The sequence below is a fragment of the Talpa occidentalis genome, unplaced genomic scaffold (genome assembly GCF_014898055.3).
Source record: "Talpa occidentalis isolate TD23 unplaced genomic scaffold, MPIMG_talOcc4v2.1 talOcc4.17, whole genome shotgun sequence".
NCBI classification, from domain to species: Eukaryota; Metazoa; Chordata; class Mammalia; order Eulipotyphla; family Talpidae; genus Talpa; species Talpa occidentalis.
The window spans coordinates 51228083-51254986 of NW_023601754.1; the positions used below are offsets into that span (position 1 = coordinate 51228083).

General features: G+C 42.5%; 1 protein-coding gene across 1 annotated transcript; it reads right to left on the bottom strand.

Moving 5' to 3' along the window:
* Positions 1-7409: 7409 nt before the first annotated feature.
* On the bottom strand, positions 7410-22307 carry LOC119249812 (zinc finger protein 180-like). Its single transcript, XM_037517305.2, has 4 exons — positions 22243-22307; positions 14258-14332; positions 10342-10468; positions 7410-9263 (listed from the first exon to the last, which is right to left on the bottom strand). Exons 1-4 carry the CDS (start codon positions 22291-22293, stop codon positions 7525-7527), a joined length of 1992 nt encoding a protein of 663 aa, XP_037373202.2. The 5' UTR covers positions 22294-22307; the 3' UTR covers positions 7410-7524.
* Positions 22308-26904: the final 4597 nt, after the last annotated feature.

Consider the following 26904-nt stretch of genomic DNA (forward strand, 5'->3'; position numbering starts at 1 on the left):
AAGGTCTAAGCACTTGTTTAAAGACCAAGGGTTCCTTTTATATACAATTGTGTCCATATCTGTTACATTGATAACATCGTTTTACAGCAGGCACAACCATTAGCAGCAAAGTCCCTAGACAAGGCCGGCAAGGCAAGGTGGAAAAGATGCAGGAATTCGGGGATGGCCTTGGAGAGACAGACCAGCTTGGCCAGCTGCCCAACCTTGTGCCTGTCTTGTCCTCTAGATACTATAAAGTTGGTATAGATGATGCCTATAGACATTGTGGAAAATGTAGCAGCTACTGTGTTTTGAGAATACATGATCTGGCATAATTTTTGGTTAATAGTAACTAATTTGTGATCTAATAGATTGTCTTAAAACATGTACTTAGAAGGTTATATTGGGTATAGTATTCTCTCTTATCTGGGTTATTGATATTGGGTAAAATAATGTCTTTTAAGTGTCAAAAAATGGAAATTTAAAAATTTCAGGTTTGGGGGGAAAAGAGGAGGCATTCCAGTTATAAAGTAAAAACTGAAGGTTATAGTTTGACTGCCAACATTATACTATTAAACTGAGCCGGAACTTTCACAGAAATTACATATTGTTGTTGCTGCTATTTTCTAATATTTATGGCAAAGCTTCCCAGAAATTTAATTTGGTTTACCTGGTAAAATAAAAGAAAGGAAAACATTGTCACTTGGAAAAAAGTAAAACTTTGGCACGTACAGAAATGTTAATATTGGTTTTCCAAAACTCGTATAAAACCTTTCAGTGCCTGATAAATATGTAAATTGTCAATTTTGATTGTTGTCCTGCAATATTGTATACTTCAATAGTTTCATACCTACAGAAATTGTTTCTGGAAAATTAATGGGAAAAAGACCTCACCGGACTCCAATTGGTGGAAATTTTGAACAGTAAAAATTTCCTACAAAGAGCTGAGTAGATCGTTGGAAATAAACTGATTTTTGATAAGTTTTGTTAAAAAAAATACTGGTGATTTTTTTTTGCATTTTGTTTTGACTCAAAGAAAATTTTCTTGTTTTGATTGACCATGATCTGCAGCAATGTAGCATTTTTTGGTAAACAAAGCTAACTTGTGTTAGCATTTTCTCTCCCCTTGATACACAATATGGAAAAAAGTGGAAGTAATTTTTACTATTTATGGCAATGGGTCTATTTTTGTATAATTTCAATAGGGAATTTTGTCTGCTTAAACTAGAGAATTAAAACATGTTTCATTGTGTGGCTTTAATTGAAATTCTTCCAGGAAGTTGAATTTGACCTGAAGCAAGAAGAGAACTCGCTGCTTTGTTTGTAGGGTTCCAGAGACCTCCAAAGGAGGTGAGGAAGCTTGCATCCATTGGCAGGACTGGACAACCCAGAAAAAGAAGACCCACCTTGTTCCTGAAGCCTGCACAGACTGGATGTTGAGAGCTCACTCTGATTCCATAGGGAGTATTCCAACAAAGCCAACTAAAATTGCTGTTTGGTGTTCCGTCCTGTGACTTTATACAAAAACAGGTAAAATAGATTGAAAGTAAATTTAGTTTACAAATATTTTGCTATATTGTTAGATAAAATTGGGATCAAGGTGGTGAGAAATTGTTTTTAGGTAAGTTGAACCAGTGTTAAGATTTTCTTCCTGTAATTTTGATGTTTGCTGTTTTGTTCTGGCTAATGCCTCCAGATGTTTTTTTTCTTTTGTCATGGGCTGATGGAGTATTTTCCAGAAATGGAGGATTTTTGCCACAATGGACAATGCCTGGTGACTGTTGTTTTTCTTGCAGACTGGAACCCTAAAAAACTGTCTTCAAAGGCTGCCCCCTAAGATCAGCACCACCATAGGTATGGTGGAATAAAAACTTAGAAGTGGGGAATGAAGTAGAAAATGTCTAAAGTTATGTTGAAATAAAGCCTTACTGTAGACTGAAAGTTCCAGAGAGTTACTGATAAAGAGTCTCAAGGCCACACAACTGATTCATTCCAGATAAATGCTTAGAAGTCTCCTACTTCTGTATCCCAGCTGGCTTTAAAGTGATAATGTACCCCAGCTTTTGGCAATAAATATCCTATTGGGCCTCCCTGCTGGTGCAGGCTGTTGAATTCAGCACTGTGAAGCTGTCCACAGCCTCTGCAGTGTGGGTTTGATCCTGGCCGGCTGGCCGGGGAGATACCCACATGGCGCAGCAGACCTCTCCTGTCTCACCCACTGCTCCCCTCAGCAGTTTATTTTGGTCAGTCTGCCTATTCTGTTTCCCACTCTGTCTCTGGTGAATCCTCTCATCCTCCCACACATCTGGCCTGTACCCCGGTTCTTGTATGCATTAATAAATAGTTAAAAATAAAAATAGATGAAAAATAAATATCCTATTGCTTAATCCCTCGGGGCTCAGTTTTGGAGAAGGATTTCCTCTGAAACCTCTGGTGTTAATAAAGAATTTCCTACCTCTTCTCTGAGTGCTGCTTAGTTTCCTGATGAAACTTCTACTGTAACAATGAAACCTGTAGTTTCCATGTCTTCAGTCTAGTGAAGCTTATTTAAACTTAACTGCAGGCCAACAACGAGGTTGTGCCTGCTATGGACCCCGCTGCCCCCCAGATTCCACATGCTGAAATAACCACTAATGTGATGGTACTATTATAAAAGGTAGGGCTGTGGTGATTAAGTTATAAGGGTGGAGTTCATATAGAAGGGATTAGTGCTTTTAGAAAAGAAACCCAAGACCTCTCTCATTCTTTCTCCCAAGTGAAGACACAGCAAGATGGCCACTGATGGACCAGAAAGTGCACCTTCGTCAGACCTCAAATCTTCTGGTACCCTAATCTTAGTACTCATCACCCAGTCTATGTTTTTGTTAGAGCAGCCTGAAGAGACCAAGACAGACAATGGTGTGAATCTGCCACTGCAGACTCTCTGGAGACCATCGGGCACGAGCGGCCCTTGTTTCCCAACCTTCCACATAGCTCAGATGCAGGCAAACCTAGGATCTACCAGAACCAGGCACTTTCCCAGACTTGGAGTCAGAAGAAACCAATGCAGATATATTAAATAACTTACATCTTCAGGAATGTAAGGAACTCATGTTCCACAGTGATGCTTCTGTCTGTAGAGTCTTGACCATCTTAGAGGTTTCTTTGCCAATTCTTGGAGCAACCAGATATTCTTTCAAAGACATTCTTTTTCCTCAATCAATAGGCTACTGTTGGTTGATATGTGTTTCAACTAATAACGTAGGCTGCTACAATTTATAAAGAGCAATATGCTATTTGCTGGTGTGATCCAACAAGTCTTCTCAAGTGAAACCAAGTCAATGGGCAACGTCTACCGACTAGCTAGGAAAATACTAGTTTTTAAAGGTACAAGTCTAAATTACTCTTCTCCAAGTATATTAAGACATACAGAATAAATGATATAGAGTACAAAATGCAGAAGACATTTAAAAATTTTTAAAAAGCATGCATGAAAAGTGTTAGGAAGTTTGGATTCCCTTTCTGAAATCCCTCAACATCAAAAAAATTGCATTTATCTTCCTCAAACCTAGTGTTAGGCTGGAACAGCAAAATACAAAATAAGGTGGAAAGATGCCAAAGCAGTAAAGACAAGGGGAAACAAGACAGCTGTCCTCAGCAGGCAACCTTCTCTGGCTATATGGTGACACCCTTTACCTGCAGACCTAGATCCTTACAATGGAAAAATAAAGTGCATTACCTTTCCTGGAATCATTGTGGCATTGAAAACCAGGAAAGGCCAGAAATGACAGGGTAGAAAACATTTGTGCAGGAAGCAGTCAGCTCTGCAGTACAGTGACCACTGAATATAGACAGCACTCTGCACAGTGAGCAGCACTGCAGCTGACTTCATTGCTGGTGAGGGGGAGTCAAGGCTAAAACAGTCATACACAGAAACTCTGGAAGCCTGGAATAACTCACTATGCCAGGAAAAATGCATCTTCTACAAAATAGTTGAAAATGACTGTGTACAAAGTTCATACAAAAACATTACAGGAACAGGTGGATGCGGAAAAAGTCCCACTGCAAATAAAAAATACTTTCATTAAAATAGTAATAGTAATAATACTACTAAACATAAGAGATAGTAAGCTTTAATAATTCTGAAGACCTTACCCCAGGCAACTGAAACCAAGACATGAAGGACAGAGGCTCCAACACTTGTCAAGTGCAGTTTCAGAAAACATGTCAAGAAAAGCAGTACAAACTCTCAAGGTCATCACTGAGAATTCTGCTCTCCCTAGGAGAGACACCAAGTTGCTCAGCTCAAAAGCAGACTCTGAAACCCCATAGCTTAGGTTACTCTACCAAGGAAATGACAGCTTATAAACAAAGTCTCATTGACAACATTAAATGTAAGAAGAAAATGAAGTTATATTTTCAAAATGCTATGAGGAAAAAAGGTGCTAACCTAAAATTGTATTAGTCAAACTTCCATTCAAGAGTAAGTGACAAGCAAGGCCAATTTCAGGCAGATGTGGTCTCAGGGAGTTCAACACACACAAAACAATTAAGGGGATGGGAAAAGACATACTTCAACAGGAAAAGTTAAGACAGAAGGGAAGACATGGGGAAAAAAGAAACAAGGATACAAAGCTCCCAAGAGTGTTGACTAGACTCTTGACTTTATACTGTTTCATATTATGTTAAGCTTTTGTTTTTTCAAGTCAGTTTTTGTCATTGTTCACTTTGTTTCTATGACCTCATGAGCCCTTATGTGTACTTTCTTTCTCCTTTGATAAAGTGATTTAAGGATAAAAAATCTTTCTTTTATTCTGAAAAGTTTGTGTGTGTGTGTCCCACAGATTTTTGGCATTAAGTGGCCTCATGTAATCATTCCTGTATGGTTGTAAAACTCAATTTTGATGTACTTTTTGAAAAATTGAAGCATATGTTTTAGCACCCAAGCAATTAAAAAACCTTTGGTCTTTTTCATAATTGTACTGGAATATGGTGAAAGGAATTTCATTAAATCTCTAGAAATTTTCCTAGAGCAAAACACAATTTTGCTTTGTGAATTTCACCAAAAAAGATAATTTTGTATGCAAGGGATATGTAATTATATGTGTGATACATATATACACACATTAAAATCAAGTTATGGATTCCCTAATTTTAGATTCAGGAATTTAAGTACATATTTTACTTTTTTTAGGTTCAGAAGTTTAAATATAGGTTTTACACATTTCTATATGCATTAAAATCAAGTTACCATTTCTCTTCTTTTATGTTCAGGACTTTATAATTCCATGTTTTTAGCACATCTTCACTTTAATTTTTTACTGTTGGATGCTCACCTTTTAAAAGATAGTCTTCATACAAAGGGAAATTAGTGAGCAAATGATAGATGTAAACATTTTATTTTTTAATCCATTTCACTTAAAAACACTTGGCAACCAAAAGTCACCACCCAGGAAATGACAGAATACTTGTCACTTAGTGCTCACAGATCACCCGTTCAACTGATTTTCAACATTTATTGAAGAGGTTACTTTGCAATGTTACTTTTCAAAAGTGAAATATTTAGAGCCCCTAATTCTTAGCCCAGTTGGTTCCATATTCATTTTTTTTAAGATTTGTTTATGCATATAAGAATTGGGGTACAGGCCAGAGAGATGATTCACCAGAGACAGAGTGGGGAGCAGAACAGACAGATCTACTGAAACACACTGCTGAGGGGAGTAGTAGGTGACACAGGAGAGGTCTGCTGTGCCCAGCTCCCTGGCTGGGTTTGAACTCATGCTGCAGTTGCTGCAGCTTCATAGTGCTGACACCTAACCTATTGCACCACAAGGCAGGCCCAGTTTCATACTCATTTGTACAGCCATGGCACCTTGCCTTTAAAGTAAGATTTCGACATGTTCAGTGAAGATCACTGACATTGATTTGACCTATAACTGGGAGGTGAGGAAGCTTATTCAGGCCCTGTTGCTATACTAAGATTTCCCACAATTGTCTGTCCTCCTCAAAAATCATTGTATGAAGAATCCCTGGTGTTCCTCTATCTGTGCATTCATGGGTTAAAGATTTTCTTGGATGGGGAGCCAGTTTTCCAAACATCCATAACAGTCCCCATACAATTTCAGTCACTGCCATGTGTGTGCTACACTCTCTGACTTACTCCTCCTAGAAATGGCTCCACTGAGGGTCATCCACAGGGAGAGAATTTAACTATGGGTGCCACATTAAGTATCTCTTTGCTCAGGGAAACTGACCTCTATTCTCTGCTCTCTGAATTCAACTCTCAACATAATTTTAAGTAACACTGTTAACAATTTATAATTTAAGAACAAAGACCAGGAAGACATTTAAGCAAATATGAAAGAAATGAAAATAAACAAGTAAAAAGCAATGAGTAGCTACAAATCCTACCTCACTAAAAAAGCATTCTTGCAAATTTCTAGACAGGGCAGTGCCATCCCAGAATAAGAGGACACTCACATTAGGGGATATATCCCTAAAAGGACAATACTACATGAGAGGGGGATGGAAAAGCACCTTAAAAATAGAACTCCTTTATGCTTGTTTGAAAATACGGGGAAAAGTTCCCTTGCCCTCTGCACTGCCCATGCATTGTCAACCCCTCACAGAAAACCCTTTCTGGTTGAAGTTTCCAGTTCCCCATTTCTAGAGAAATCTTTTATTTTCAGTGAGGAATATCCCTGGGAATCTAAGTCTGAAGAGTGACCTGCTCATTCGAATCCAAATAGAAATCTCAAAACCCTGAGGGATCTTTGCTATCTGGCAATCTTTCTTAAGTGGTTAGACAAAGGAGATGGAAATCTTTGTATTTCTTTTTTTGATTTTGACTAATTTTTACTTGTATTATATGTTATATCAAAATATCATATATCCCAAAAAAGAAAACCAGGCATAACTGTAACAATGAAATATACAGACCCAGAATCCCTTTCAATTCTAAGGCATGATACATGAATATCATGACAATTCTAGAAATGAATGTTCTATATTCTTGTCCTGCATTTTAAACTTCATGTCAAAGTCATTTCCTCAAAATTTATGAGTTTTATCACAAGAAAAAGTGCCATATGAAACAGTAATAACTGGGGAAATCATGCCATAAAATCTTACATTGAAATTCTGTTTTCCAATCTAAGTTCTGATAACTTCAGCAAGTTTCCAATCCCAGCAAGAAGTCTAGCAGTGTTAGCATTCTCATTTACTCTTTATTGGGGGAAAAAAAGGTCTACTTCACCGGCCTTTACTCCATAGCATACTGTCCATTTAAAGGTAAATCTCTCAGATTCATATTGGACAGTTTTCTGGAAGAAAAAGTGCTCACATTTACTATTTTTGTGGGACCATGTCACACGGGCCATGTTTGACTTTGTATATGAAATTGCTAAGGCTGTGATTTAGTTTCTCCCTTGTGTCTTCAGGATAAATTCCAGACACAAAACAACAGAGGACTGAGAGCTTTCCACATAATTTTTATGCTAATTCTTTCTAACAGATATACTCCCTTACAAAAGAAAGTGGAATATACTCTGGGTGAAGATTTCCAAACTAGTTACAGTCATAGGGTTTCTCCTCAGTATGTGTTGCCTGATGCCTAATAAGTTTAGAGCTGTTAATGAAAGCTTTCCCACACTGGTTACATGTGAAGGGTTTCTCTCCAGTATGAGTTCTTTGATGTACAATAAGTCGAGCACTCAAACTGAATGTTTTTCCACACTGATTACATTCATACGGTTTCTCTCCAGTATGAGTCCTCTGATGTTGAGTAAGGCATGAGCTCTGCCTGAAGGATTTTCCACACTGACTGCATTCATAGGGCTTTTCTCCAGTATGAGTTCTCTGATGTACAACAAGAACATAACTCTGGCTAAAGGATTTCCCGCATTGATTACATTCGTAGGGTTTTTCTCCAGTATGGGTCCTCTGATGCATAACAAGGTGAGAACTGCGGTTGAAAGATTTCCCACACTCATTACATTCATAAGGTTTCTCCCCAGTATGAGTTCTTTGATGTGCAACAAGCTGAGAGCTCCAGCTAAAAGATTTTCCACACTGGTTACATTCAAAGGGTTTTTCTCCTGTGTGAGTTCTTTGATGGGCAACAAGTTTATAACTCTGACTAAAGGACTTTCCACATTGATTGCACTCATAGGGTTTTTCTCCAGTATGTATTCGTTGATGTGCAATAAGTTTATAGCTCTGGATAAATGATTTTCCACACTGATTGCATTCATAGGGCTTTTCTCCAGTATGTGTTCTTTGATGTGCAATAAGTTTATAGCTCTGCCTGAATGACTTTCCACATTGACTGCATTCATAAGGTTTCTCTCCAGTATGAGTTCTTTGATGCACAACAAGGACATAACTCTGGCTAAAGGATTTCCCACACTGATTACATCTGTATGGTTTCTCCCCAGTATGAGTTCTCTGATGGGAAACGAGGTGAGAACTCCGGCTGAAAGACTTCCCACACTCATTACATTCATAAGGTTTCTCCCCTGTGTGAGTTCTCTGATGTGCAACAAGATGAGAGCTCCAGCTGAAGCATTTCCCACACTGATTACATTCAAAGGGCTTCTCTTCAGAATGATTTCTTATATTTTGAGTAAGGGATGAACTCTGAGACGCTTTACATTTATATTGATTCTCTTCAATAGGAATTTTCTCTTGTTCATTATGGCATAGGCCATGGTGCAAAACTTGTCCACATTCCTTAAAATCAAAGGACTTTCCTCTTGCATGTATTTTCTCATGCATACTTAAGTGCACACTATCACTAAAAGACTGAATACTATCACTAAACTCATAGGATTTATCTTCTGTTTGAGTTCTTGTAAACTGAATAAGGTGAATGCTGTGGGAGTGGTTTCCACGCTCATTGTTTTCATAGAGTTTTTCACTATCATTAATCATCTGATGACTGCTTACAACAGAATTAAGGTGTAATTTCTTAAAATGTGAGGCATGTTTACGAAAATGGTTTTTTATGGGTAACATCTGGCTTGAAAGACTAGAATTCAGACCACTTTTCTCCTCATTTTCATCGCTCTTACAGACTATTTCATGAGTAATAGCTTTCCTTTGAGTGAATGCCACTTCCTTCAAAAGCCTCTCTTGTTTTTCCTGTTGCTTCCCCAAATGGTCCTTACAATCCCAAATTTCTTCACATGAAGACAACCATGGATCATCTCTTGTTAACTTTTCCATCTTCACTTCATGGGATGGTTTGTTATCAAAAATGCTCTGCTTTGATGTGTAGTCTCTTTTTCCAAGCACAGTTGCCAAGTCTGGAAGAAAGCAATATAAAATATTGCAGCCAAAAAGTATTAGAGCTGGAACAGGAGGAGGAAAAATACATGTGGATTTCAGTTACGGAGTTATAACTTGGATTGGGAAATAAAAGAGCAGGATAAATCAGTAAAGCAGCAACAATCTTAGCCCAATAGTATAACAGGACATTAAAATGTAGTACATGCTATCTTAATCTTAGTTTTCTGAAAATAGGCATTAATGCCAATGTTCTCCATATTCCAAAATAAGATCACTTACACAGTACCTGCCCTACTATCAAACCAACTTTGCAATCATTAGCAAAGAAAATCACCCTCTTTATTGCCAAACACATCTTCACTAAACTAGAAATTATTGTCTATATTTCCAGGAAATTTCTAAGGTATAAAACTAGCTAGCATAGCCTATGTCAGTAATGCACAAACTTCCTATTCATTTTGTGAACCAAGAAAATGAATAGGGACACTTATTCTAGGTTCCCAAAATGCCTTAAGGGCTAATATGACCCTGTGTTTTCCTGTGATTTCAAATGAGATAGAATACAGGTTAGCTTAGAAGCTGAAAGTAAGGTAGATACTTTGAAAACAAGGTCAAATAATAAAGGGTGCACCTGGAAAAAGTGGTGATACACACAATTGACTTGGTCTGGGAGATAGCAAAAAGGTAGCATCCCCAATGGGGAGTTCCCAAAAAAACCTATACCAGTAAGTTCTTACCTGAATAAGTTTGTTGGCAAATTCTTTTTATACTTATCTACTTGTTCCAATTACGATACTGAGTCTAGTTTGAAAAGCTGAAAGGCATTGGATTTTGGGTGTTTGGGCTGGGGACAAAAGAAAATCACTACAGAATTTCTCTTTGGCTTTCAGGAAACATGAAGACTGAACAAAGTCAAACTCATAAAGTTGTACCTTTTCTATGCTGCAAATTAAAATTAAATCCTTCCTAGGTAATAACAAAGCACAAACTCAATGGCCAAAATCATTTAAGCCTCAGAACTCCATCTCTCTTAATCAATGGAAGTGAGAAATAACTTCAACATACAGATTTCATTACAGAGGACTGTATTCTTACCCCAAGAGACCAGGTCCCTGTCGTTATCCAGGATCACATCTCTGTCCACAGTCCTCTGAGCAGAGTTCAAAATGCACTCTTCCTCTTGAGTGAAGTCCACAGTCACAATTTTTAAGTTCACTCCTTCCTAAAACAGGATACACATTCCTGCTCAGCTGGGCATCATTTCCTTCCAATGTTCACAGAGAAGGAAAAGTTTCACAGATGGAAGACTGAAAACTGGGTGATCTAGATGCTGTACTGAGATTGTCAGTGTCCAAAGGATTCTAGTATAAGGGTACAGATGCCTTCTAGGTGAGCCCCTTTGGGTTTTAAATGCTGGACCTTTTTTTTTACCATCCCAAAGAGGAACACTAGATGAGAACTGATATAAATTGTTTTCTCTCTTTACAGAAAAAGCTTATTTATTTTTTACAGGTGAATATAGAATTTTCACTTTGGAAGTCCATCTAAACTCACAAGAAATGAACAGAATTATATTTAGCAAATTTTGTCTGATAAAGACCAAAGCAATTATTTTAGGCTTTGCAAGTCACAAAGTTTCTGTCACAACCACTCAGCTCTGCTGCTGTAGCAAGAAAGCAGCCATATAAACAAGCAGGTGTAGCTATATCACAATAAACTGTATTTACAGAAAGAAGTGGTAGGCCAGCGTTGGTCCACTGATGCCTGAAACAGAAAATTAAATCTGGGCCTTAGTGAAAGGCAGTATGTAGAGAGTAAGAGCACTGGATTTGAGACAAGAGACTTGGGTTTTCTTACCATGAAGAGAATGTTTGAATTAAAAAAGAAAAAAAATATATATATATACACACACACACAACTTGGTGTTGTCTTTTAATGCTGTATTCCATCTCTATTTATTAGGTTTCATTCTACATGACTCTTTGAGTTGTTGAGTAAACTAACTGGATGATATATGGAAAGCCATCAGCAGAGCTGGTGAACAAAGAAAGGCTGGTGATTATTATTAGGATTATTAGCTGAAAATTCTGACAAATTAATTAACAGCCAATGTGACCTTTTTCCTGACAGTCTTCAGATGACAGTTTCATTTTGTCCACATTCAGAGCTGCTCTTTAGGGCCCTGAGGAGACACTGTACTAAACGGGTCTCTCCAGCTACCTCTTCTGAACAGGAATTTGGATCCAAAAGTGCTGAGGGTATTCTGTCCTTACCAAAGGCAACAAGAGTCAGGGAAGTCAAATGCCACCTGCCACTAAAGTCTTTTGAAATAGCCCTGGTGCTTTTAAGCTCTGGTTGATAAACATGACGTGGAGTCCCTGAACCCTACGAAACGCCACGCAAAGTGCTGCTGTGCATGCATTTTTCTAAGTTAGGCACCATGAATTTCACCAAAATCACAAAGGTTTTCATGATCAATGGGGTTAAGAAATATCTGCATACTGTCTCCTGTGTTGAACAGGGAGGGGTCTATCGGTTCTGTTTTTTAACCTCAGCTCTGTGCTTCCTTTTAATAAACACTCCCCTTTGCTGTTTAATGTAGGTCCCTTTAATATCAAGTTTGTTCAAATGTCAAATAAATAACAACAAACTAGATGAGCACACTGCTCTATATATTCTCAAAGTCCCGTGGATCTCTATCATATCCTCACCACATTTTCTTATCATTTTCATAATAGTTACCTAGACACTAGACTAAAACCCATGAGGGCAGAACAAGGTATTTACAGTTTGCAGAGTTTAGATTTAAATACTAAGTAAATACTGGGAAGATATTTCAATAAATGAATCAATAGTATCTTAAATCAACTTTGTAATATATCAAAATAACCTGATCCAAACTCTGGTTTAAGTCCTTGCCTCTCACCTGAATTAGACAAGGCCTATCACTTACCCACTGACCCAGTCCTCCAGTGTGTAGATAGGGCTCTTCTGGACTTCTTGCCCTACATATCCTGTTATTCCTCTCTTCTGTACCAATAACCCAATCCTCAAAATTCCTTCCCAAACCTTCAACTGGACCCTCACAAATGCATTTCTGTAAATTATATCCTACAGCTTCAACATCCTTCACCAAAAATTCCCCATACATCCCTGTGTTATCAGCAACCAACACTTCCCCAGGATTCCCTCCTCTGCAGCAGACTCAGGGTAGTCGTGCTCCCCCTCCTGGGGGTCTCAAAGGGGTGAGGGTGTGTGTTCTCCCAGTCACACTGAAACTCAAGCTGTTTACCTCACTTCTTGGGGCCTTGTCTTGCCAACCTCTTAATTACCACCTCCCCCTCATCCACTGAAAACTTACACCTAGATTTATCCTCCAGTTCAAGAGCTTGCATTGTCTCATCTCATCTTGCACTGTCCACACAATCCACTTGTAGAATTTTCCGATAGTAACAAAATTAACTGACTTTAAGGAAGCATTAAGCGTGTGGAGTCAAGCAGTGTGCAAAGCGTGTCAGATAAATTATTCATTTAAGTCTCACAGAGTTCCTTTGAAAAAATACTAGTAGCAGCATCATTGTTAGATAAACATCTAGAAGGTTAGAGAAATTAAGACATACACCACCCAAGGTCAATAGCTCATTTGCATGGCTTGAGAGGTTATGTTCACATGACCAGCCCAAGCTCCAAGGCCCTCTTAGACCTTAAAAATCACCATAAAGAACTCCACCTCCCAAATCACACATACAGAAATGTCCACTCTTTGATTCCAACATCAAATTATTGTTATTTTTTAATTACATCAGATTGCTCTGCTTTACTTGCTCAGTCACTTCCTTTCTTCTGCTTCCATGCTTTGGAGCCACTGCAGAATTTAAGTAGCCACCATGACTCTTACCAGTCTGTATCATTTTTCTTAGCAACTTCTTTATCTTTTCCATCTGAATTATTCAGTTTAAAGTCTGTGGATCATTTCTTTTATTCTTATTTGATAAATTCAGAAGTTCCCTTTCAACTACCACCTTGACCTATGGAGAATCCATAGGATGTACTTGGCAGATTGCAAAAAAGCAAATTCTGAATGTCAACTTGCTATCTATAGAAAAGAGGTTACAGAGGGCCTCCCTGGTGGCGCAAGGGGTTAAGACGCAGCCTATGAAGCTTTCCGCAGCTACTGCAGCAGGAGTTCAATCCCTGGCCAGGGAGCTACCCACATGGCACAGCAGACCTCTCCTGACTTGCCTGCTGCTCCCCTCAGCAGTGTATTTCAGTCAATCTGCCTGTTCTATTCCCCACTCTGTCTCTGGTGAATTCCCTCACCCCCCACACCTCTGGCCTGTACCCCAGTTCTTGTATGCATAAATAAATAAATCTTTAAAAAAACAGAAAAGAAGTTATAGAATGCTTCTGAGAAACAAGCAAAAAAACAAAAAGGCCGCTGGAAAGACTATGATCACTAAATGGTCAACATATGCCTTTAGATGGATTATACCTCTTGGACCAGTCTGTTCTCCCATAATCCAAAATCAGTATTTCAAGCCTTTTCCACTGTTGTAAATTCTCTTTCTGTTCCTATTTCTACCTTCTTGCCCAAAAGACAACATCATCTTATTGTTCACAGAGACAAATCAATCCAAGCCTTTAAATAACTTCCTAAACCTTATTCTTCCTAGTCCTTCTTCCACTATAGAGCAGCTTCATTCTATGTATACTCTGAATTCATTCCTCTGACACTAATGAAGGACTTTGCCTATCACCTTTATCTATTCTCTCTCGATCATTAACTTCTTTTTCTCCAATAACTCCTTCTTGCAACCACTTAAACAGAGTCAAAAACAAGGATCCCTCAAACCTCAGTAGTCTTTGTAGCTATACCCTCTTGAAGCTTTCACACCATAATCAAATTTCTTGTAGGAGCTGCCCACTCTTACCTCTATTTCCTCACTTTCTACTCACTTCCCAGTTAACCTGGTTTGTCGTGCATGTTGTAAAGAAGCTGTGTCCAGCTCACCTGGGCTGGGGGAGCCAAGGACCCAGCATCTTCTCTCTCGACCTTGATGATTACTTCCTGAGGAAGAAGAGACTCCTGGCAAGGCAAACAGACAAGAAAAAAGAAAACAATCAGGGAGCTACGTCCGGATCAACATTCCCACTGTGAGTAGGTGAGGGTCTGACATGCAACTTCTTTTAACCCATCCCTACTATCAAACTTTGGCTCCCTTCCAAGGGTGTGCTCAAGCTAGCCATGTGAAGAGAGAGGGGACATCTGGATGAGCTCTGAGACAGCTGTCATGGGCATAAGGATTTGGGGATCTTCCAGACCAGCCTGGCTACCAGTTGATAGGAACCCAGTGAGTGATTCCAGGTACTGTGTGGAAGAATCCAGCTAGGCCTTTCGCCTTAAGTCCTGGATCATGGAATTGTAAGCAAATAAGATGGAATGCAGCTTGACCAGAGAACCATAAAGGAGACAGTCAACAAATCAGCTTCACAAATGTTTGGCAAAAAGCATTACCATGAAAGGCACCATCAATAAGGATTATTCTGTTCAGACTTCTTTCCCTTGACTCTCAAGGAATCTCTATTATTTGTAGACATTATTGTATTAAAATTCACCAACAGGGCCTCCCCGGTGGCGCAGCGGTTGAGCGCTGGGTTGCAAAGTTGCCCGCGGCCTCTGCAGCGCCAGTTCCATCCCCAGCTGCTCCCCGGCCACCGGAGGAGGGTCCCACATGGCGCGCAGACCTCTCCTGCCGCCCGCTGCTCCCCTCAGCAGTGTACTTCGGTCCTTCTACCTGCTCTGCTCCCCGCTCTGGCCCTGGTGAATTCTCTCACCCTCCCGCGCTTCTGACTGTACCCAGTGCATGTATAAACAAACAAACAAACAAATAAATAAATAATACATGCCTCTTAAAAAAAAAAATCCACCAACAAAGTTTTGTGACTGGTTAATTTGTCTTTCCAAATAGATTGGGGGGTTGGGGCCACCCTGGCAACGCAGGTGGTTGAGCGCAGCACTGTGAAGCTGTCTGCAGCCTCTGCAGCATGGGTTCAATCCCGGCCAGCAAGGGAGATACCCACATGGCACGGCAGACCTCTCCTGTCTCGCTCACTGCTCCCCTCAGCAGTGTATTTCAGTCAATCTGCCTGTTCTGTTCCCCACTGTGTCTCTGGTGAATCCTCTCACCCTCCTGCACCTCTGGCCTATACCCCGGTTCTTGTATAAATAAATAAATCTTTTTTTAAAAAAAGAAATTTCATTAAAGCGTTACATGATTAGGACAAAAATGGGAGGAGGGAGTAAATGTCAAGCCTCGTTAAATAAATGATGCTTTGTCCAGGTACCTGAACACTTTTTAGCAGCCAAAATAAGAGATATTTGCATGGACTGATGCATATAAATGGCAATAAGATATCTATAACATAAATTGTTAAGTGAAAAAATTAAGAACAGTTCATTGAATATAAGTAGATTTTTATAGGGTATAAACCTGCACAGAGGAGTCTGGAAGGACAGTCACAAAACCATTAAAAACAGTTATTTTTCAGAAGGGTAGAAGTGGCAGGCAAGTTCATGCCTATGTTTTTTTAAAAAAAGATTTATTTATTTATGCATATAAGAATGGGGGTACAGGCTACAGATGTGGGGGTGAGAGGATTCACCAGAGACAGAGTGGGGAACAGAAAAGGCAGATTGACTGAAATACACTGCAGAGAGGAGCAGCGGGTGAGGCAGGAGCAGTCTGCTACACCATGTGGGTAGCTCCCTGCCTGGGGATCGAACTCACGCTACAGTGGCTGTGAACAGCTCCATGGGTTGCATCTTAACCCCTTGCGCCACCGGGGAGGCGCTCATGCCTATGTTTAATACTGTATTTTTAAAAATATTTATTTTCCTTTAATATTCAGAATCCAGCAAAAATGTTTCCCTCCTAGAAACAAGGTAATTCCTCTGTAGGTTCCTGCAGTTCTTTTGAATAGAGAACAATAACTCACAACCTGTCAAATGCAGACACTGCAATTCAAGTATACTTTGTTCCTTCTTAAATCTTCAAACACTGAAATATTTTGTTATTATTATTCAATTCTTTAATTTCTGAGTCATAAGCTAGAAGGAAACAAAAGATTGTACTTTTTACAGGTGTCTTTTCAACCTAGAGAAAATGTGACTACAGCATTGGGAATGGTTATAAAAAATGGTTAACATTAATATGTTTCAAGTCAGAAGACTTCTTAAAATCTAAAAGCCCCTCTGTAGCTCTCCTGGCTAGGGTAATGTGGGGTATTAAGAGAGTTGGAGCTGCCACTATGTATGGAAGCCCCAGTGGGAAAGCTTGGAGGCCAAGTCATCTGCCGTCCTGTCAAACATAAACACCAGGATGGTTACACCACCTCAACACTGCTGCGTGGGCATCACGAGCCAGCCCCAGACATCGAAACACAAAAAGCAACAAATCAGACTCACAGTGTCAAGACAATAGGACCAAGACTACAGACCGTGCCAGGGAGCCATGAGCTTTGACTCCAAGCCACTTACAGACTCACGCACGTTATGGCAAGTTGAGAGAAACTGCATCCCTAAAGCATGACAATGCCCAAGAGCGCCTTTCCTTCAGCAGAAGAGGTGGATGTGGAACTCTAACAATCTAAAGTCCAGAAGTTAGGTGATTCTAACAAACAAAAAAACTGGGAATGAGAAAAGTTCCTCAAGAAAGGAAAACTTGGGCCTCCCTGGTGGCGCAGCGGTTGAGTGCTGGGTTGTGAAGCTGCCCACGGCCTCTGCGGTGCCGGTTCGATCCCCGGCTGCTCCCCGGCCACCGGAGGAGGGTCCCACATGGCGTGCAGACCTCTCCTGCCGCCCGCTGCTCCCCTCAGCAGTGTACTTCGGTCCTTCTGCCTGCTCTGCTCCCTGCTCTGGCTCTGGTGAATTCTCTCACCCTCCCGCGCTTCTGACTCTACCCAGTGCATGTATAAACAAAACAAACAAACAAATTAAATAAATAAATAAATAAAAAACATGCCTCTATAAAATTAAAAAAAAATAAAAAAAAAAAAGAAAGGAAAACTTACAAATACTAGCATGTATTTTACAGTATTACATACACTTCCAGTTTAACTGCTTTTATAAACAAATTAAATAAATTCAGTTAAGAAATCATGGCAAAAACTGAAACACATCATGTTTCTAACTCAGCTGGCACTGGTGGAAGCAAAACTCCAGAATGTTTGCTATCGATTCTACCACTTTGCCCTGCTTTCGTTTGTGTGGCACATATACTTATAGCTTAGGTTTGTTTTTTTTTTAAAGATTTATTTATTTATGCATACAAGAATTGGGGTACAGGCCAGAGATACGGGGTTGAGAGGATTCACATGAGACAGAGTGGGGAACAGAACAGGCAGATCGACGGAAATACACTGCTGAGGGAGCAGCGGGCAAGTCAGGAGAGGTCTGCTGCGCCATGTGGGTTGCTCCCTGGCCAGGGATCGAACTCCTGCTGCAGTGGCTGGAGATAGCTTCACAGGTTGCGTCTTAACCCCTTGTGCCACCAGCGAGGCCCCTAGCTTAGGTTTTTTGTCCAACTCTTCCAATGAGAGTGGGCTCCAGAAGAGGGGAGCTCTCTTCTCTCCTTTTTACCATGGTCTTACTGGGCTTCAATCAGCACTGACACATAGTAAGTACTTCATAAATATGCTGACAAGGAAAACTGCTCCTGAGAAGGGACACGGAATGTGCTATACACGTCTTCACCTCCATTCCTGTGTCCCTGAAGCACCAAATCCTGCTGCACACAAGTCCCAACTCTGGTTAGCTCACCCTCTGCTCTCTCCTCAAAAAATTCAAAGCTGCAGCCCTACTCCACACTTAATTCTCTTAAACTAAACACTCAAAACTGTCTTGGGGCCTCCCCGGTGGCGCAGCGGTTGAGTGCTGGGTTGCGAAGCTGCCCGAGCCTCTGCAGCGCCGGTTCGATCCCCGGCTGCTCCCCGGCTGCTCCCTGGTGCTCCCCGGCCACCAGAGGAGGGTCCCACATGGCACACAGACCTCTCCTGCCGCCCGCTGCTCCCCTCAGCAGTGTCCTTTGGTCCTTCTGCCTGCTCTGCTCCCCGCTCTGGCTCTGGCGAATTCTCTCACCCTCCCGCGCTTCTGACTGTACCCAGTGCTTGTATAAATGAATGAATGAATAAATAAATAAATAAATCTTTAAAAAAAAAAAAAAAACTGTCTTGGAACAAAAGCCTGTGAATACATACATGTACTACATACTTTCCACTTTGATTCTATCTAGAGCACTGAAGAATGTCTCCTGGGGTTTCCTTCTGATGTCACCTGTCACTTGCCTGGTAGTTTTTTTTTTTTTTTGTTTGTTTGTTTTTTTTTTTTTATATATATAGAGGCATGTTTTTCTTTCTTTCTTTCTTTCTTTATTTGTTTGTTTTTTTTGTTTATACATGCACTGGGTACAGTCAGAAGCGCGGGAGGGTGAGAGAATTCACCAGAGCCAGAGCGGGGAGCAGAGCAGGCAGAAGGACCGAAGCACACTGCTGAGGGGAGCAGCGGGCGGCAGGAGAGGTCTGCGCGCCATGTGGGACCCTCCTCCGGTGGCCGGGGAGCAGCCGGGGATCGAACTGGCGCCGCAGAGGCCGCGGGCAGCTTCGCAACCCAGCGCTCAACCGCTGCGCCACCGGGGAGGCCCTTGCCTGGTAGTTTTAAAAATACATAAGTACTTCAACATGGAATACCCCACACAATTATCTGAATTTTTTGAAGAAATGCATGATACATCTATTTCACCAATGTAAAATTAATTAAGGATAATGAAATTCAGTGAACTCATTTAGGTCCAGTGATGGTCCAAACACTGGTTCTCTGATCCAAACTCCTCCCATTTCCACACTCAAGGCCTAGGTCAAATGTCCCCTCTTCTATAATGTGAGTGCAAAGTCTCATCTCATCTTCCCGTGGGATTTCTTTGCTATTTTTATTGAATGTTTACTGTGTTGGTAAAGTCATTTACCTGCTGGAATATACACTTTCATCTCCATGTATCGCTCCCGGAGCCACGAATTCTATACTATAAAGAACTGTGTATTTTTCATCTTTGTATTCTCCTCAGTAATGAATGGGAGTCCAGTGAGAACCATCTGAATCTGACATATCCAGAGCTATGTCAAGGTTTGGAAGGAGAAGCCTCTAACCCCCACTACTCTTTACTCTACACATTTTCATTTACTTTTCACTATCAGCAACTTATTAAGTTATTTTACACATTCGTTGCAGTGTGCCTGACAAATGAGAACTAAGTATATTTAAGGTGTGCACAGCTTAAACAGTGTGAAATGAGCACTATAGTCAGCTAACGAATACAATCACCACCTCACACAGTTGTGATTTTTTGGTGTGTGGTGAGAACACTTAAGATCTACTCTTTTGGCAAATTTCAAGGACTCAATTGAGTGTCTTTAACAACCTCCATTAGTTCCCCAGGACTTAATCATACTGCATAACTGAGTCTTCGTTCTCTTTCATCCACATATCCCATTCTCCCCACCACCCCAGGCAACCACCAGAGCCTCACACAGGGCCTTGCACCAGTTAGGCAGTCAACACCGATGTAATGACAGTAGAGATAATCATGAACAGACAGCTAATTCAATCAAATCACATACGAGAAAATGGCCAAAGGGTCATGAAGATTCCCAGAAAACACCCCACAACTGCTAGCTTAAAGCACATCAAGTTCATAACAAAACACTGTACCTGTAGCTTTGACAAATGATGTGAAGCTAAATTTATATTTGCACTACTCCCTCCAAAACTCTTGCATGTGTGTACATGGGACCACATACAAAAATCACTGACAGTAGTGCTATCTGGAACAGCCAAAAATTGAACACTAAATATCCAATAACCTTTAAAACCTGGGGGGAATCTCCAAGTTAAAATTTGGGCCCAGGGTGTGTGCATTAGTGTCAAATGTCACTGCCCCCAGACCCTCAAGATGGAGAGAGGGAGCGAGGGAGCACATGTGCATTCCCCTTCCAGAGTTGAGGTGAAAAGCATGGATGCCATGCCATTATTACACTTACTTATCTGATCCACTCCATGAGTAACAAACCTCCCACCCCAACCCTGCCACTTGCTCTCTCACACAGAGGTTCCTTAGCCCACAAGGGATCTGTCACCTCTGCCAAAGGGTCCTCTTCACCCTGCTCAGGCTGTGACACAGCACAGCAGGCAGCCTAATGGCTTCAGGGCTGAGTTGTTCAGGGAGGGGAGAGATTCCAATTTAACACTTTTCAGAGATTTGATGTTTTCAAAGAATATTTGCTATAGAAAAATGCTTGCAACTGTGCATTTCACCTTAAGATGCACTGTATAAAAGCATGAAAAAAGTAACTGAAAACATAAAGTCACTTGACTGTAACTGGACAATCTGTTTCCTGTTTTATGTGTTTCACAGTCTTGAATGTTTTCTGTAAACACACCAACTAAACCCTTTTTGGAAAGGGATTTTAAAATGCTATTTACTTCACATAGATCATAAATGTCTTTTATGTCAGGATTACAAACATACTGTCAAATTTTCTGAGACAAGCGGACAAGAAAGCAAAGCTGTCTTCAGAGACTCTGTCCTGTACAGCAGGCATCTGCTGCCTGAAGGAAAAGTTACTGTTTTCATACTCACTGATGACCAAAGAGTCAAATAAAAGATTTAACATTGGGGACCCAGACTTTGCATCTCATCCTGCATTGCTTTCCTTCAGCATCAGCACATCTTTAGGTCAGGACAACTTACAAGTCCTTCCTAGCAAGAAAAATTACATTTTTAAAATAATATGTGTTTTTTAACTTTTTTTTAACTTGAGATAACATTGCTTTGCAATATTAAATATGACTTAGAGGTAAGATCCCTTTCAGATGTTGTTAAAAACAATTACATTCCTTAAAAAAAGAAACATATAATCGGTGGAATACTATATAACCATGAAAAAGATACAGTGGCTTTTGATAAAATGGATGAATCTACAGGTGATTATGTTAAGGGAAGTGTCAGAAAGTGAAAGATGGGATGGTTTCACTCATCTGTGGAATATAAATAACCTTAAAACATACACAGGCAAAATATAGCAGGAACAAATCTTGAACATAGTCAAAGAACTTAATGGTTACCAAGGGAGAGGGAAGGGGAGGAGGGAAGCAGAGAAGGTATTTGCACAGGTAGTTTGGTGGAGGGTGAGTGGAATATGTACATATAAGGCAAAGCAAAAATGTAACCCCCAAGTTAAAATTAAAAATTACATAAAAAGAACAATTTATTCTTTTTTTTTTTATTAAATAATAAATTTTATTTTTATATTCCCCCATACAACTGCACATGCCCCATTCTGACCCCAATCCCTCCCCTCCGGCCCCCACCCCCCAAAAAGTGTCTCTGGTTCATAGTTTTTAAGAACAATTTATTCTTAATGTCAATGACTTACCATCCCTACCTATATAAACTAAAAAATCCAAACTTGTATTTATTAAAATAACTCTCAGAATAAAATCTGCCAGACTGCCTTCCAGATTCAAATCACAACTTTTGATTATCTGATAAATTCTTTGTCTAACTATTGCTACAACTTTAAGTTCAGTTAACAGTAAGTCAGCATTCTCATGTCCACGGACACAGTATTCCTTTCATTGAACCTCAATTCATTTAGCTCTCCCCTTGTAATTTCCATTTGGGCTATTTTCAATTCATTCTCAAACAAAGCTGTGAATTGCTGGGGGCTTTCAACAAAGGACGCCAAATGCCTCACAGAAAGAGTTACCTGAGTTGAATGGTGAGGAAATGCAAGGAGATTCAAACCATGTACAGTGTGTACGTGTCAGAAGCCGTCAGGAGGTATCAAACAGAGCTGGGAAGGCTCCCAAGCCCCGAGGGTTGGGCTGTGGGCATGAGTGGCAATCAGCTCTGTGTCTCACAGGAGAAGGGAAGCTCCACTCACCTGTGCGCAGACCTTCAGGGGTTCTGGGGGCTTCTCATCCTGTTCTTCCATGCTCTCCTCCAGGCCCGGGGTTGAGGTCCTGAGTACAAGAGGTAAAGCCCTAAGAACAGCACCCTCCAGCAGGTCCCCCTGCATTATCTGCTTCCCAGGAGTACTCACTCTGGCAAATGTGCTTCTAGAGGTTTCTGCCCAAATGCCTTTGCATGCACGGAGAGCTTCTGTCCCTCCCACAGGCTATGACTGAGCTTTTACCTAGTTCCTAAACTCTCAAAGGTCTTTCGCCCACCTACCCATAAGCCAGCCTCAGCTTTCCATCTACTGCCAAAATCTGAAACATCTCTCGGTCCCTCTCTATCCCACTAGGTCCTGGGATCCCTACAAACAGCACATGCATTGAGAATCCCCTGCGATGCACTCCTTCCACCCAGGCCTGCGTCTGCAGCCCCAAACCAGCACCTCTTCCCAGGGCAAGCAACAGGATCTGGGCTAGTGGGCCCAGAGTCACACTCCTGGAATAAACACACATAGCTCATGACACAGGTGTGCCCCTCCCAGGGGCCAATCCAGTGATTAAGACTGATCCTATACGCTTCATTAACCAGGCCTGGCCCTCTGCAAACTCTCCTAAGCACCTCCTTCCTGCGCAAACAGCCAAGTGTAGGTACAGAATTCAGCTGCTCTCAGGACTAGGCCACAACAGAACATCGCCAGCCCATATCCCCATCCCAAGTCCCCAGGTTCTGAGATTATATTGCTAGCTCCCTGGCCTGGCTGTGCCACCAATCTGGGTGTCCTTGGGACCTAACTGGCAACAGAGACTGGACAGGGGCCTCAGGACAAATACCAGTACCTGGAGGCCATGGGCAGCCCCATCCGCCTACCCCTCCGGATTTGCATCTCAGTAGCTCAGTTGTCTTCATACCAATCACTGTTTCTGGGTCAGAGAAAAGACCAGCCCCTGGCGAATCCCACCCTCTCTTCCTCCTACCCACCCCCTCTCTGCCACAGTATTCACGATGTTGTACCCTGGACCTGTGCCCAAATCCAGTTTCTGCCACCAATCTCCAAAGGCCCCTACTCAAGTCTCCAGACCCAACTCCAGCCCAAACATCTTCCTAGGCACCTGCAGCTCAGGGAGAGCCTGTCCTTCCATCCAGGCATTGTCAGGCTGTGACTGGGGCGACATCTGCACTGGGGCAACCCAGCGCCCACTGTCCAAAACCCACTGCAGCTTCTTGTTTCTCACCCAAACACCTGTGCACCTGAGCAGAGGGCTCTACTTCTCTGCCACCCTGAATCTTCAGTTGCTCCCTTCACTGAGGGTATCCTCAGACAAGAACAGGGTCCTAGGGCTATCCAGGCCTCCCCATTCCGCCAAAAGTTAGGGCAAGTGCAGAATGTGGCTGGAGCAGCCTCCACCCTACGGAGACCAGAGGCTGCAGCTCCACCTGGGGCCTCAGGCTTCTCTTCCAACAGCCACTGCACAGAGTCAAGTGTACCTTCCTCCTGCTGGCACACCCATGCATGCACAGGGCAGGCTCATGCCCACAACTTGCATTCAGGACCCAGGTCATCTCCCTTTTCCTAAGATGAGAAACTGTATCCCCACTCTGTGCCTCACTTACTTGGGGCACCAATGTCACCCATACCCATAATCTTCCTGAGGGTTCTGGGGTCATCTGCCCCACCGCCTGACTGCCACCAGAACATTAGGGCACCCAAACTGTAGCTGGGGCGCAGAGCTCAGTCAGCCCCAGGGCTTGGGCATTCACCTAAGGGTTCTCAAGCTCATGAGAGGGCATCACCTATCAGATGGTGTTGGTCCTTCCCCTTCCTCTGGCCCAAACGGGAGCCCCAGGGCTCCATGCAAGGTACAGCCCGTTCCAGGTTGAAATCTGCAGTCAGACTGTCCCTCTGTTAGACCGAGCATCCTCAGGACTGCAAGCAGAGCATGGCACCCTTGAGCAAAGATCCCAGAAACACCCACTTCATAATGGTACTTTCTCCCCAAACTGCTGTTGATTTCACCTCATCTATTGCAACTCTATCCTTTCTGGGCTCAGAATTTTTACCTCCAACCTAGTTTCCACCTAACTTGAATGACGGGCAGAGGATCCCAGGTCTTTCCAAGTTCCTGCATCCCATTCAGACACCCCAGACATGGGCAGGGAACGCCTGGCTAGAATCTGCTTCTAAGTCCCTGGTCCTCCTCCAATCTCGAGTCCCACCGAGGGCTCACTGAAGTAGACTGCCTCTCCCAGGGCAAGAATCTGCAGGGCCAATGTGATCTCTCCACTACCTGGGGCGCCCTCAGTTCTCCAAGAAGAGCAGCGACTGCTACTGGGTCCCAGAACCAAATGCCCAGAATCTCATCTCCCCCTCAAGAGTCCGGGAACCAGAATCTGCAATTGAGTATTCCACCAACCCAGTCATCCTCAGGTCCCCCACTAAACTAAGACCCAGCCTTGGATAGGGGGGAGGCGGGGTTCTCAGGCTCTTCCCACATGCCTGCATAGGACCCGCCTTGCACCAACCTGGGCAGCCTCAGGGCATCCTCAGGGCACCACCTGACCAAGCACCAGTCACGCACGCGCGTAAGACACAGTCCCTGCATCTGCAGTAGCATCAGCCTCACCACCAACTTCCGTGAACCCAGGCCGAAGCGCCGCCCGCGCAGGTCCCAAATTTACTCACACTCCCCGAACCAGGTTCCCGCCTAGACCCTGCGCATGCGCGCCAGAGACGCTCAGCGCCGCCCCGCCCCTCACCAACCTGGGCGTCCGGGGACGAGCGGCCCGGGTGAGGCTCGCCTCAGCCTCGGTGCCCGGCGCCGCCCTGCGGCAGGCCAGACTCGATTTAGCAACCCTCTGCTGCGACTCTGCACAAGACTCGGGTTTAACTGGCTCGGCCCCCTCCCTTGGTCGGCATCCACTAGGACGCTCGGGGTAACCTCCGAAGGGCTGAGGTATGCGGCGAGAGCCAGCGTCCGCGCGCGGGACAATGGCTGCGCTTCTGGTCGAACCCGGAAGTGCGTGTGGTTGGACTACACGGAACTACAATTCCCAGAAGCCACAGCGGCGCGGTGGGCTAAGACGCCGATTCCAGCGCCCGGGAGTTGGAAGTGGGCGTGGGAACGCGGCTGGACATGAAGGAGTTGTCAGACTGGGGGCCCGTCTGGGACCCTGCCTGTCCGAGTTTTGGGTGGCGCGGAGGTGGGAGGCGGAGCAGGGAGCCGAGGACAAAGCAGCGATGCGTTAGGACAGGAATCGGTGCCCCTGGACTCGGCTTGATGACCTCGAGTGACCCTGTAAACGGAATCGAGAGGGAGACGTCCTGGACCCCTCCTGAGTGCCTGCTGCCTTGGCAGATGCTCCTCGCGCACTGTCTCTTGATTCTCAAGATAAACCTGTGAGATTGTTGGGACAAAGGCGTTTTACAGTCTAGGAGGGTTTCATTAACGCCCTCAAAAGTCTGTTTTATGTCCTTAGTAACAGTAAAATGCCTTCCACTCCCTGACGGATTTTCTGGCTCGGCCCCAGTCTTTTCATCTCCAACAGCTCAAGCAGGCTCTCACCTCAGGACCTTTGGAAGTGCAGTTCCTGCTGCCTGACAGGCTTTTACTTTGAGAATTCCACTAAGCTCTCAATATCTGGTTTTTCAAGAGCTGTCACCTCATGAGGCATTCCCCCATCACACTGTAAACTTACAAATTCTGCACTCCCCAGTACTCCCTGCCTCTCTCCTCGTCTTTGTGGTTTTTTTTTTTTTTCCTGGAGAACTTTTCACTAACACACTGTATACTTTAGGTATTTGTTTCGTGTATTGTTGATCTGCTTCTATCAGCTTCACAAGGGAAAAGATTCATTTCTATTTCGATCAGTGATGTATCCCAGCACCAAAGGGACCTGGCATACAATAGATGGTTAATAAATATTTGCTTTGCTTTGACTAAATAAAACTCATGACTCTATATTAAACTTTTAACATCGAACAAGCAGCACAGTCACCCTGTGGGAAAATTGTCATCTTTATTTTCACCTAACCTGGGGAGAAAGCTAAAAATTGGAACCCAGCTATGTGAAGATATATTTTTGAGGTTTTACAAAGTGTTATAAAGTACTGTAGTTTTCCTCACATAAATTCTGCTCTTTAACAACCACAAATATTATTTGTGGTTTGTGATTTGAAATGTATTATTTGAAATGTACTATTTGAAATGTAATCTCTACCCCCTAGAGTTTCTTATAATACATTAATGTGGTTGATGGTTTTTTTTTTAAACATTTAAACTCTTTTTTTTTTTTAAGATTTATTTATTTATTTTATACAAGCATTGGGTACAGTCAGAAGCACGGGAAGGTGAGAGAATTCACCAGAGCCAGAGCAGAGAGTAGAGCAGGCAGACTGACGAAGTACACTGCTGAGGGGAGCAGCGGGCGGCAGGAGAGGTCTGCGCGCCGTGTGGGACCCTCCTCCGGTGGCCGGGAAGCAGCCAGGGATGGAACCAGCGCTGCAGAGGCTGCGGGCAGCTTCGCAACCCAGCTGTGCCACCAGGGAGGCCCATGATGTTTTTAAGATACTTCTTTTTTATCTAGTGAGCCTACTAATATTATGAATTCTTACCATGTTTCATGTGATTCTCTTGACATTTCTAGTGAGACC